Source organism: Hemicordylus capensis, chromosome 3 (genome assembly GCF_027244095.1).
Source record: "Hemicordylus capensis ecotype Gifberg chromosome 3, rHemCap1.1.pri, whole genome shotgun sequence".
Taxonomy (NCBI): domain Eukaryota; kingdom Metazoa; phylum Chordata; class Lepidosauria; order Squamata; family Cordylidae; genus Hemicordylus; species Hemicordylus capensis.
Window position 1 is genome coordinate 41,409,696 of NC_069659.1, and position 13,569 is coordinate 41,423,264.

Consider the following 13,569-nt stretch of genomic DNA (forward strand, 5'->3'; position numbering starts at 1 on the left):
GGGGCAAGGGGCGGCAGGGAGGTATCCTGCCGCCCCAATTTCTACAGTAAATACGAGCGCTGGAGGGGGCAAAGCAGCGGGAGGAGTAAGTAAGCCCTCCCCGCCCCTAGAGGAACCCCCTCCACCCGGACCGGCCAGGTCCGAACCGGTCCGGAGGCCTTTACAATGGCCTCCGGACCGGTCCGGACCCATTCCTTTAGGGGGACCAATATGGCAGCCTGCATGCCCTGCTTCCTGGGCCAAGCCCACAACTCCACTTCCCGCTCAGCCAGTGTTAATTAACATAAAGCCCTGAACAACCTGCTCCCTCTATACCTGAAGGGAACACCTTCTCCCATATAGACCTGTACGTCAGTTAAGATCTGTAAGAGAGGCCCTATTGGTAGTGCCACCATTGTAAGCAATTAAAGGGGTAGAGACACATGCGAGGGCTTTCTCTGTGGTGGTCCCTAGATTATGGAATGCCCTCCCCTCTGAGGTGTGCCAAGCTCCAACAGTGTGCACATTCAGGAGAATGGTGAAGACCCAACCTGTAGATATGTGATCTAAGCATTTTTTAATCCCCCGCCCCGGCATATACCAAGGTCAGGTGTCTATTACCCGACCACAGATACACGGAACTGCTGATAGTGAATCCGTGATTAATGAGGTTCTCCTGTATTAACTTTTGACCCCCTGGAAGGAAAGATATGGCAGATGTTTCTCCTGGTTCCTCCGAAGTCCCATAAGACGCCTGTGCCTTATGTAGTGTAGGGCACACTAGCCCCCTTTCTTCCCCCATCTCTCCCTGTTCACACATTATGTTCAGTGCATGTACAGTTTACATATACACAGATCTGTACACACATACAGTTGTTCCCTTTCAAAGTGGTGACTTTCTTTATTTAGCAGGGGGAGAGCAACTGGCCCTATCCAGTCCCAGCACAGCATTCCTCCAGTGGCTGTTGCTGGTATCTGCCTAATGTTTTGTTTTTAGTTCAGGAGCCCCTGGGGACAGGGGACCATCTTATTTATGTATTTATTTTTCTATGCAAACTGCATTGAGAACTTTGGTTGAAGAGCAGTATATAGGTGGTGGTATTACGAGTCCACAGAGTCATTGACCTGCTTTATGGCAACTATACCTGTGAATGCTTAATAATGTTGTTTTTAGATTTCAGCAAACAGTACTCGACGTGCTCGATGGTATGCCAAATTAGGATATCATCAAGATCCCAGACCTTTCAGTTTGCCTTTATCATCACTCTTTAGTGATGGTGGGACTGTCGGTTGCATTGATATCATTATCCAAAGAGTTTATCCCACACAGGTAAGGTACTTCAGTATATGGTGATAACTTTCAGTTGCTTTCAGCTGATTTCCTTCTGAGGCAAATCTTAAAGCACTGTCGATGCCTTAATTTTTAATGAATATTTATTGCAGTGGATGGAAAAGATATCAACAGGTTCCTATGTGTTTCGTAACTGTCGAGCTGAAGAAAGAGAAGCTTCAAAGCACGCTGAAAGTCGACAAAAAACCCTAGAAGCATTGCTTGCAAAAATCCAAGCTGAATTTGAAAAGAATGAGGGTAAAATGTCAGCGTTAGCTGTTCAACTTTGTTTTAGAATGCTGAATGAACTTATCTTAATTCATACAATAAGTTTTGATAGGTTGGATCTCAAGGTGCTCTTCCACATAGGAAGATATCTTCCACTCATGGAAGGGCTGTTCTAACACTGTACAAACTCTTTTGTGATTTTGCAGTTAGACTTTACTCTGTAGAGAAGGTCTGGATTGTGTATTTGAGTTGTAGTTATATGTGATACAAGAGATCCAACTTGTGTGTGTGTCTTTTAAAAAAAAGATATATGGGGAAGGCCTTTAGATTTTGATAGGAGCAGTAATGCTGGAAGAAGAGTACTTAACTCTCTTTTCTCACATCGTATTCCAAATAAAAATTCTACCCTTCTCAAGCTACTAGTCACCATGGAAAAAATACAGGTGTCCATATCATGCTGGAAGCTTTTCTGCAGCAGAGCTCGGAGTAGCTTTGGATGGGAGGGTGATTTAGATCTGTGAAATGGCATGGAGGGGAAGGGTTAAATACATCCCTTCCCCAGTACAGCTGCTGCTGTAAAGTGAAGTAAAATAAACCAGAAGATCAGATCACGGATCTCGTCTCTCATAGGTGATTTGGCTCTCTAACACTCTGAGTTGCTATTTTGAAAAAGATAGGCAGGATTCCAGGAACAGTACAAAATGCTAGTTTTGAACCAGAAAGCCCTAAATAGTTTAGGTTCAATAGACCTTACAGATGGCTGCCATATCCTGTGTCCTGTTGTGATCACCTAAAATTTACTGAAGTGCTCTCTTAAAAGTATCCTCCATGTGCCAGGTTCAGGCAATAAGGGCACACAGGTGATCTGCTTCCCCACTTTGGAAAACTTGTTGAAGGCCCAGCCTCAGCATATGCTGAATATTGAGAGTGGTACTTTTAAAATCTAATGTACTTCTGTTTATTGGAGTCTTTAATGCTCTTTGACATCTGGAGTGGACTATACATTTAAACAAACTGCTTAAAATACAGGTGAAGGCAGAAGAGCTCTGCGATCCCGTACGTTAACCAGACAACAGATTCGTTCTTTGCAAGATGGTGCAGAACTTTACAAGGCAATTCTTGATGCTGCTGACCCAGCTTACATGGAGGTGAGAGAGAAACAGTTCGCACAAGAAGCAGCGGCTTTATGGAGCTCTCTGGGGGCAAATGCAAGTTACTTAGTGTAATAAAATAGAAAAAGGGAGAGACTCCAGTTATTTCTTTCATTGTTTCTTTGAATGTATGAAATAGCTTGTAGTAGTTTGGCTGAGAGAGAAACGTGTGTGATTTTTGTAGACATGACTTGATGTAACACCAGTACTTAAAATGTTTCTGTTCCAGAGCCAATGCCTGTAAGACTTCAAAATCCCCTTGGTTAAAAACCAAAACAGTATAACTTTATAGAACTAGCACTTATAACATGGTCTTCCCTTTCCCTTTCGTTTCTTAATGAAGGCAGATCTGAAGTTGATCTAGCATTACTATTGTGATTGCAGGGCTGTTTCAGCGAAGAGCAATTAAAAGTCTTGAATAGCCATAGACAGATGGTAAATGATAAAAAGCAAGCACAGATAGAAGCAGAATTCAGGAAAGCAGTGGAGTCTGCCGAGCAAGAGGAACATAGTTCCTGCAAAAGGGATGTAACCCCTGTAATGAAACTACGAATTGTGGATTACAGAAAAGAAGAAAAAGGCAAAGGTTTGTAGGAGCAGAACGTTTCCTAATGTTATCTAAATATTTTTAATCCTACATCATTCATGATTATCTGAATTCACTATATGTTTCCTGTGGAGTGTTCTCTAAAGTGTAGCACAATGTAAATACAAAAGTTATTTAATTAAAATTAGTTGATTGAGTCGCTCAGATAGAAATGAGTGATTCAAATGAGAAACTTTATTAAAGGGGCAGGAAAGTGCCCCTTTGTTTAAGGTGAATGGCAAAAAAAAAAGTTCTACCATTATAAGCTTCAAAATTATATTGCTTATACTTGATGAGGTCTACAAATATGCCTACTTTAAAAGGGAACTGATAAAAAATTGCCACAGCTACAGCAAGTTCAAAAGTGCTGAAAATTGATACTTTGGTCCTCTTTTTCTCCAACCCTTAGTGTAGCATATACTTCTTTGAAATTTTGGTGAAAATGGCTGATGTACTCTGTCAGACCTGTCTTGGAAGGGTGCCTTTTAGTGGTTTGGTGAAGTTTCAAAAAGCAAACTAGCAGATCCAATGATGTAACAGAAAAAAATAGCCCCAATAAATGTAGATTATATTGAAAATAGAGTAATCATCTATACATGGTGATATGAGTAAATCATATAAGGCAAATTGGTAAATAAGATATAAAGTGTATCCAACGACAAAGATATAAACATAAGAACAGTATAGTACATCTAATGAAAGAACTAAATATATAAACAGGAGCACTCTGGTAATCACACCGTTTCGAGTGTCTTTTTCAAGTCTCAATGAGAGTTCATATATTCTTCCTAAAATCTAGAAGACTAAAATCTTCAAAATTTCAGTGTTGTAGAATGAATCTTTTTCATGGTAGACCGCAGGATGTGCCATATTATCAGTAATCATGTTGTGCAATCACAAATTGTGCTCGCTTACAGCTTGCCTTCAGTGGACAATATGGGGCATCTTTGCTGGTGCCAAGCACTCCATCCTCGTCTTGATTTGGGCCTCAGTGGCCAAGAAGTGTTGGGGTGTGGGGGGCAAACTGTGACACTGCACAACATAATTACTGATAATGTGGCACATCTATTAAGGCATCAGACTTAGGTTCTAATTTCCCATCTTTGTGGAGCTTGAGCCAAAATGAGAAAACCATGACTCTGGTCTTAAATGGGCAGGTTTGTTTTTTTTAATGATCTAATATTATTAGATATTAGAAGGATGGAATGTTGCTATTGAAGAACTAATATGCATATATACTTATCTTGCATTTTTAGAAGTGATGTTGAGCATTTGGCGTCCATCATCAGATGTTTGTGCACTCCTAAGGGAAGGAGGTCGATTTAGAGTCTTCCAGTTAGCAGCATCCCAATACAAAGGCAAGCTGGAAGCTGCTAGTTTACAGCTAACAGCTACCAAGAAAACTCAGTATCTGCAGCTGCCAGTAAGTATCATGACCTGTAAATGTGAATTGACATCAATTCACATTTACAATTCACAAAGTAATCTGTATACACAATTATGTCTTTAGGTCGTTCAAGATATCCTCTCACGAGTTTACAGGCCAAGGCAGTCTCTACAGTTCAAGAAGCTGCTGGAACCCTCTTTCCAGCCAACCTGTTCTGAAGTGGATTTAGTGGGATATGTAGTTTCCCTCAGGAAAGGAACAGGTATACGAAGTATCCAGATTTATTACCAATAAAGAAACCTTTTGGAAGTTCCAGGTTTGAATACCCTTGCATGTCTGAGTTGACATTGTTTCCAACCCACTCAACAGTGTGAACAGTAGCAATACTGCCCTCCTAACATTGCACTGTATGTGGGCCTCTATCTGGATTAATCAATTGACACATGGCAACCAGTATAGCTGCATAATAGTGTTTTGTTGCATTATCTTGCACTTCACTTTTAGGGTCTTGCAATTCCAAATAGACAGAACTGGATCATAGAATTTGGTAGAGTTGGGTTTTCTGTCAATTACAAGAAAGAGATTTAGAAATAAGAACAAAAGTCTTGGTTGTAGTTTCATTTTTACTGTGATAATTTTTCCCTTCCAGTTGCACCATAAAAGCAACATAGTGACATTCTTTAAAATTATTAGCTTTGTTTACATCATTTAAGCTGAAGAATAATTGACAGCTTTTTTACTCATATGAATCACTAGTACAAAAATTGGGGTTACACTTAAAGGTGTCTCCAAATGTGGTATAATTTACAGAGGAATAAACAGTCCACTTGCTTGTGCTCATTCTTTGTTCTTTCACTGTAGATGGAAAAAATGAAGTTTGCCTCAATTTCAAGCTTTTAAAAATTGAATTTGGAAAATCATGAAATGGTAAAGTTTTAAATGTTCATAAGGTTTTTTAATTCCAAAAATAAAGTTAAATTATAATTTCTGTTCCAGGTTTTTCTACATTACTGTATTTGTCAGATGAGAACCATAATCTTATCACAGTCCAGATCTGTACAGATCTTAAACAGCTTGCTGTTGAAGACATTCTAGTTCCTTCTATGTTGATTTCTGCATCCAATCTTCAGTGGCGACCTGAATTCAGATCAGCCATTCCCACCTTATTTGCTGGAGATCTTTCTACGTTCTCATCAAATCCAAAGGAAAGCCATCTCCAAGGAGTATTTAATGAACTAAGAGAAGCCATAGAGGTAAAATCATTAATGTCTAAAAGAGTAATTCTAAAAGCTCCTACATCTCACCCACCTGTAGATACACTCATCTGTATGTCCACAGCCATGTGTCACCTCCTTGCTCTCTTCCCATTGAACCGCTCCTTGGTCCTGATTTACCTCTCTGTAGCATGAAGCTCTCTGCCATTCTGGCCATCCATGAGAAGAGGTCTTCCTCATATGCACCAATGTCATACTAGGAAGGGACTTCCCCCAGTTAAAATGCTGATCCCTGCTCAACCTAGCCTTGAGCAACCACTGGGCTAGCATTCTGTCTATATTTGTTTCTCTATATGAGTATGTTGTGCGGTATTGAAAAGATGAACTACTAATGCTTAAAATCCTCTCACAACCAGTATAAGTAAGATACAGTGTGTTGTATTTAAGTGTTTTGTTTTTTTTAAGTGTGTTTTTAATAAGCTCTCTCCTCTTTATTGTGCAGAGTGACAGTTCTTTTGACAGATACGTACAACACAAATTGATGAGTTTGCTTCAAACAGAGGGCCTGAAAGGATTTAACTTGCCCAAAGAACATGGCTTGGATCCCTTTCCTTCTCCTTGGAAATGTGATGCAGGAAATAATCATTCAGTAAGTTCATTAAAGAACCTGCCATGATAGTATTATCAGTATAATCCATCTAATAAATATCTATTAATGATCTAAAATGCTTATTAGGGAACTAGAAAGTGAGATTGTGAACAAGCACACATACTTTAAGAGTGACACATTTTTGCTCAATTGTCCTTAGTAGGGCTGTGCACAAACCAGCCTGGTTTGACAGTTCGATCATCCTCCAGGAGAGAGGGGCCAGTCCATGATTGAACCTAGCCCAGTCTGTTGTGGGCTGGTTCAACCCTAGAGGCTTTACAAGGAGAGGAGAATCTTGCCTTTAAAAGGCTTCTAAGAGCGGCCGGGGATAGGGCACCTTTAAAAGTAAATGCTTACTGATCCTCCTTCAGCGGCAGCTCCTCAGAACCCCAGCACTTCCCCCAGCGGCAAGCTTCCGGTCGCGGAGGCCAGAACCGTGCCACCACTGGGGGGAGCACCGGGGGTTTGAGGAGCTGCTGCTGCCACTGGAGAATTGGTAAGCACCTACTTTTAAAGGTGCCCTGTCGCCTCTGCCAACCCCTGCCAACTGCCCTTGGAAGCCTTATATAGGCAGGATTCCCCTTTACAAGCGCCCTTTGGACCATCAAGCCAGTTGGTTCGACCGAACCGGTTCATGGACCAGCAGTTCAGTTCGAATTCAGTTCAAATTTGAATCGAACCACAAAAAATCGGTCCATGCACACCCTAGTCCTTAGTGGGCAAAAACAATTTAGGGAATATAAACCGAATGAGTCAACTTCTAAAGGATTCTTCCTTTTTTTAATTAGATTGCAACTCCTAGTAGTGAGCTAAGGCACCAGAGCCATTTGACACTTGGAAAGCTGGATTCACTAGGCTCGGCAAAAATGACTAAAGAACTACAAGAAACTCCTAAGAACTATAAGAAGAGAAAAGCAATGGACCTGCTTAGTCAAGTACTTTCCCCTCCACCTGTAAAGCCAATCTGCACATTTGTTTCTCCATCTCTGAAAAGGGCATTTCAGCCACCTCGGAGATCTGGTCCCCAGTGTGAAAGATCACTGGAAAGGACAGCTTGTAAATCACTTAAAAAACCTGCCCTGAAAAGAGTAAATAAGACTGATTTGCTTCTTGGAAACAATTTTGTTGCCGATGAGGAACTAGCAATGATAAATACACAAGCCCTTCTAAGCAACATTCCAGAAGAGAGAAAAGTTGATTCTACAGATTATTCTACATATTCATTACCCAGTGATCAACCTGATAACCATATACTGAAATAGTTCTTCCCAACTGGCTGGTAGAAAAAATATATTGCAGGGCAGTAGTATGGAAACTGAGGCTCTTGGGATGGAAACAACTGGATCAGTTGTGCAGAAGAAGCTGCAAAGGCAAAAACCTCAGAAGTACTAGTACAGGGGTAGGCAACCTTGGCTCTCGAGCTGTTGAACTACAATTCCCATAATCCAAAAACAGAGCTTATTGTGGATTGGGATGATGGGAATTGTATTTCAACAGCTAAAGAGCTGTGGTTTCTTTCTCCTGTACAAGTAGAAGCCTCTGTACAACAATTGTATGTTTTAATATTTAAATGACAATTTTATACTTTAAACATTGTAAATGTTTGTACAGATCTTTGTCTACTGTACATATTTCAATTCAAAATAAAGTTTAGGGAGAGATCCTCTACTAAACAGAATATTAAGAGAGTTCATGATGAATGGCTATAAATTCAACAAAACTTTTGAAATACTCTGGAGATACATACTGTGTATATATAGAAGTGTATTTAAAGGTTACATCGATTTTATTTGCTTCATTTATTTTTTGCTCAAACAGAATAATTTCCCTCCTCTGTAATCTAGATTCCTAGAAAGCTTATTCAGTGGCTCATGGATCTAGCAAGAACCTAAATATTACTATCCAGTGTAGTTCCTAGTCCTTGGCTTTTGATAGTTCAGCTTAATGCAAAAGTGTTGGAATGTAGTTACAGTTTAGACCACAAACTTGATATGAGAATTTGTCAGACGTAAGGACTTTTCTAGTGACAGAAGATCCAACATACTTTAAGGAAATGTGTGCTAGATGTTTATCCAGATTAATTCCTAGATCTGGCTTAAAGAAGTTAATTCTATAATTTTGCTTCATCTATATAACAACCATTTTGCTTTTCCCAGTTTTTAATTTGAAGCATCAATCACATATGACCCTACATTTGGGCAACAAAGGAATCCTGGTCACATCTGCAATTCTTTCTACCCTCCTGGATTCTAGCTATTTTCATCTTAATAGAGGAAAAAATGTACATTCACACTTAAATGGAATATTGATGTATATGTCTACTACAAAGACCAAAATATGGTACCAGTAGTGGAACTTTGTGCATATAGGTGTCTTTGGCTCATTCCTTCTGCTGTCTCTAGTTCATGATGCTGCTTGTACCAAAACTTTCATTGTTCAACAATCTTCTGGTTAGCAGAAATCCTCTCCTAAAAACTTCCCAATTTGTTATAGTCTTGTTCACCTATCCTTACAAATACCTTCTTCTTGATTGCTATTTTTACAACCATCAGCGTAGAAAATCTCTTCCATTCCCTGAAGATTCCATTCCCTGAAGATTCTTCCATTCCCTGAAGGTTGTGATTGAACAGTGAGAAATATTATGCTTATGGTTCATTTCATGAGTACTGCTAGTTTTAGGCGTTTTTTCACTTGGGATCCAAAAGGGTGTGTGTGTGTGCTATGTGCATAATATATTAAGGAGTTGGTTAGAGAGAGCCTTTTAGTGGCATGTTTATAGCAATCATTGCTATCAAAAAGCCTACTAAAAATGTGAAGGAAAGATACTCTTGGATCCAATTCTGAACAATCAGAAAATACATATAAGCATGATAGTGAGCACACACACACCCCATTGCTAATGCAGTGCTGGTGCTCTATCACACTGAGCTTGTGCTGCTAATACTGTATTGGTGCTGGGGGGAGCAGCGATATTCATCTATCTCCCACCTAATGGTGCAGCAGGGGAATGACTTAGCAAGCCAGAGGTTGCCGGTTTGAATCCTGGCTGGTATGTTCTCCAGACTATTGGAAACACCTATATCGGGCAGCAGCGATAGAGGAAGATGCTGAAAGGCAGTATCTTATACTGCACGGGAGATGGCAATGGTAAACCCCTCCTGTATCCCACCAAAGACAACCACAGGGCTCTGTCGTCGCCAGGAGTCGACACCGACTCGACAGAACATTTTACCTTTTACCCCTTTGTGCTGAAATCCACAATAATGTACGTGATGTCCTTGCACAAGCCCATTAGTCAGGATGTCAGCCATTGTTGTCAAAGGAAAAAAAATACATAAGCATTGTGTAATCACTTTCTTTCTTTTTTAAGCCCCACATAAGGGTGTATTGTGCTGGTTTGTGGCTACTGTCTGCAACCCTACCTCTCAGGGATCAGCGCCACTGAAATAATTCAGGTTACTGGGTGCAGAACTGTAGCTGTTCAAAACAATGTAATGGGAGGTGACTGTCTTTATGATTACACTATGTATTTTAGTTGCATAATGCTTAGTGAATTTAGAAGTGGCAAATATATATGTAATTTAATTGCAGTCTAGTGCAGTTATGTATACTTGTGCTCTATTGCTTTGTGCTGGATTGTGGTCACTGGCTGACATCCAGACTAATGCAGCCAGTGCTTGTGCTGCTAAAGCTGGGCTGGGGTGATTTTTGTCAATCTCCTCTTTGCATATTTTCATCAGGTATATTATTTCAATGGATTTGTGCCTAACGTTGCACAGGATCAGATTGTTGATGTCTTTTTAAAATCTTAATCTCAATGACTAGCTTCAGAAGTCCAGTGTTCAGCTGGAAAAAAATCAGTCACTTATTTAATTTGGTTTATTTTTGAACCTTGATTCCAATGGCTTCAGGAAATAAGAGAAAAGAAGATTCCAGCTTGTACCTATATTCTTAAAACACGCACAACTAAAATATTTTTAAAAGTACACATCTTGTTTATACAATAAACAAAACTGTATCATGCTCGGCAGGAATGCAGGAAAACTTGTTCAAACTTGTCATTAACTTAAAAAAGAGCAGTTTAAGATCTCTATAATTATAAAATTATGGAATGATATTATAACTATTAAATTTACAGATTTGAGGGGGCCTTAAACACAGTCAGATTTTAAAATGAAGCAAATATAGAGAGCAGTAGTTGAGGTATGTGTGAGATAATGGAGGAAAAGGATGTAGAGATTAGAGGAGCAAAAGCTTACTGGACAGCAATAAGTCATAAGATACAGTTAGTAATGAATACTAATTTCACTAATTTTTGGATCGTCTATACTTCTAGTTGCTATTTTAACATTTCTGTCAGCTTTCCTGTCCCACCCGTCTTACATATGTACTGCCAAATAGGATAATTGAGGCATGGTTTCCAGACCCCTCACTATCTGTTGCCTTCTTCTGGTCCTGTTAGCAACATGATCCTTAAAATGCGGGGCCCAGAACTGCACACATTTTTCCACGTAAGGTCTGACCAGTGCAGAATACAGTGTGTGAGGCTGTAGATAGAATGGGAAGTTGGTGGAAATTGAGGACACCTTCCCCACTAGAAAGGAAGCTGCCTTATACTGAGTCAGACCACTGGTCTATCTAGCTCAGTATTGTCTTCACAGACTGGCAGCAGCTTCTGCAAGGTTGCAGGCAGGAATCTCTCTCAGCCCTATCTTGGAGAAGCCAGCGAGGGAACTTGAAATCTTCTGCTCTTCCTAGAGCGGCTCCATCCTGAGGGGAATATCTTACAGTGCTCACACTTCTAATCTCCCTTTCATATGCAACCAGGGCAGACCCTGCTTAGCTAAGGGGACAAGTCATGCTTGCTACCACAAGACCAGCTCTCCTCTCCCAGAACCTTCTGCATGCAGATGCTCTTCCTAGAGCAGCCCCATGCCCTAAGGGGAATATCTTATAGTGCTCAGACATGTAGTCTCCTATTCAAATGCAAACCAGGTTGGACCCTGCTTAGCAAAGGGGACAGTTCATGCCTGATTTCTCAAGACCAGTCTTTTATGAAGTTGCAGACCCATGCTTCACAGGATCCGCTTCTGCTCAACATTTCATATCGGCTTGATGTACTAACATTTCCTTTCTGTAACCTTAACTGCCTCTATGCTTTTTTGTGTTAGATTTATTAAGACTGTGGGTTTTCTCCAGCCTTTGTTGCCATTGCTCAGCATTGCACTAAGGGTTTATTCATATGAAACTCCCATGGTACTTTGTAAGCATATAGACTGCTCAGTAAACAGAAGCAGGCATGTTTAAAAATGACTTGGAGAAGGGAGTATTTACAGAAGACACAAACCTGGGGAGTAGATGACAGGATGGCGGAGAGATAGCTAACACCTTCGAAGACAGAATCAAGATTCAGCTTGAATATTGGGCCCAAACCATCAAGATGTAGATTAAGAGACATGAATGTAAAGTCCTGCATTTGGGCAATAAATACCAAATGCACTAGCACCAGGTGAGGGAAACCTGGTTTGGCAACAGTAGACCTGAAAGGGACCTAGGTTTCTTCATCAAGAAGTTGAACATGAGCAAGCAGTGTGATACAGCTGCTAAAATGGTGATTGCACTCTTAGTCTACACTGGGGTGGGAAATCGCCCCCCCCCCTCCGTTGTTGAACTACAACTCTCATCTTCCCTGATCACAATAAACTGTGGCTTGGGATGATGAAAGTTGTAGTTTAACAGCAGCTGGAGGACCATGTTGGTCCATACCTGGTCTGTACATTAACAGAAGCATAGTATCCAGATCATGAGAATATTGTAGAAGAGGACTTTGAATTTAAGACAACCACCCAGTTTCTAACATCAAAGTTGGATGTTAGACTTGGAACAAAAGTAGTCTTGGATTCAGGTAAATACAGTATCTAAAGTTCTCTTGACTCTCAGGATTGGCTCGGGGGGGGGGGAGCTACTGGGTCTGCAGTGAGGACAGGGGAGTTAGAAACCCACTTTCCATGAGCAGAACACTTTGTATTTCTTATAAACCATTATGATTGATAAAGTACCTTGTAAAAACTAGATACTTTACAAACAGCTTTAACACCTTATGTCCGTGTTGTAAAATGAATGGATGTGCCCATGTTCAGGAAAACAGATATCTAGCAGCACCTATATTCTAAGGTCTTGCTCACAGAACCAAGCACCACAATTAGTGAGTGTACAGCAGTGATGGATAGCAGGATAATTAAAATTCTAACTGTTGCACGAATGGTGGTTGATCTGAAGGATCATTGTGTGCAGGCTTCTTATCAGAACATACTTCCAAACATAATATAGCATCAGTGATAGTATGGATGCTATTCCCTAATGTAGTCTAGTATGTGATTATTTACATACAGAAATACTTTCCTAAGTACCACAGTAGTAACTGCTACCAATAATCACTGTGATTCTTTATAATGTACTAGTATTTTTAAGCCCGTAAAGATAACGGGCGCTAGCTTTCTATCCCGTCTTTTCTGTCTCTCTCTTTCTCTTTCTGTCTCTTTTTCCCCCCCTTGTCCCCTCTCTCTTTTTGTTTTTTGTTTTGTTGTTGTCTCTGTTTTTGTTCTTCCTTATTTTGCTTTTACTTTTTTTTTGGGGGGGGTGGATGAATAACGGCCAAAATGGCCCATGAGAAGGTGGCCGCCCCCGCCTATCGCCCTCCCGCACACCCAGCTGCCGGAGCCCACCTTACCCGCTCCAGCCCGAAGGAGAAGAGAGGAACTCGGAAACAGAGCTACTCTCTGTGTTCAGCTGCTGCCCATACTGTCGCAATGGACGCAATAGGCGTCCTTTGCGTCCATAGCGGCAGTTTGAGCAGTGACTTAGCACAGAGAGGAGCTCTGCTCGTGAGCTCCTCTCTTTTCCCTCGGGCTAGAGCGGGTAAGGTGGTCTTCGACAGCTGGGAGGGCAATAGGCGGGGGCGGCGACCATCTCATGGGCCATTTTGGCCCTTAATCTTTTTTGGGGGGGGAGCGAGGAAGGTGATTTTGGGCAGCTGGGAGGGCGG

At 40.9% G+C, this 13,569-nt stretch overlaps 1 protein-coding gene across 5 annotated transcripts in view; it reads left to right on the forward strand.

The window, feature by feature from the left end:
• The window catches only part of BRCA2 (BRCA2 DNA repair associated), a 59,493-nt gene extending 51,291 nt beyond the window's left edge, over positions 1-8,202 (forward strand). For all 5 annotated transcript variants that reach the window (XM_053310672.1, XM_053310675.1, XM_053310673.1 and 2 more), the window contains exons 19-27: positions 1,154-1,309; positions 1,423-1,567; positions 2,567-2,685; positions 3,073-3,274; positions 4,531-4,697; positions 4,785-4,923; positions 5,658-5,914; positions 6,378-6,524; positions 7,313-8,202. In XM_053310672.1, coding sequence (XP_053166647.1) covers positions 1,154-1,309; positions 1,423-1,567; positions 2,567-2,685; positions 3,073-3,274; positions 4,531-4,697; positions 4,785-4,923; positions 5,658-5,914; positions 6,378-6,524; positions 7,313-7,786 — 1,806 coding nt within the window. In that variant the 3' untranslated portion in view covers positions 7,787-8,202. The remainder of the gene's footprint in view (positions 1-1,153; positions 1,310-1,422; positions 1,568-2,566; positions 2,686-3,072; positions 3,275-4,530; positions 4,698-4,784; positions 4,924-5,657; positions 5,915-6,377; positions 6,525-7,312) is intronic.
• The last annotated feature ends 5,367 nt before the right edge of the window (positions 8,203-13,569 follow it).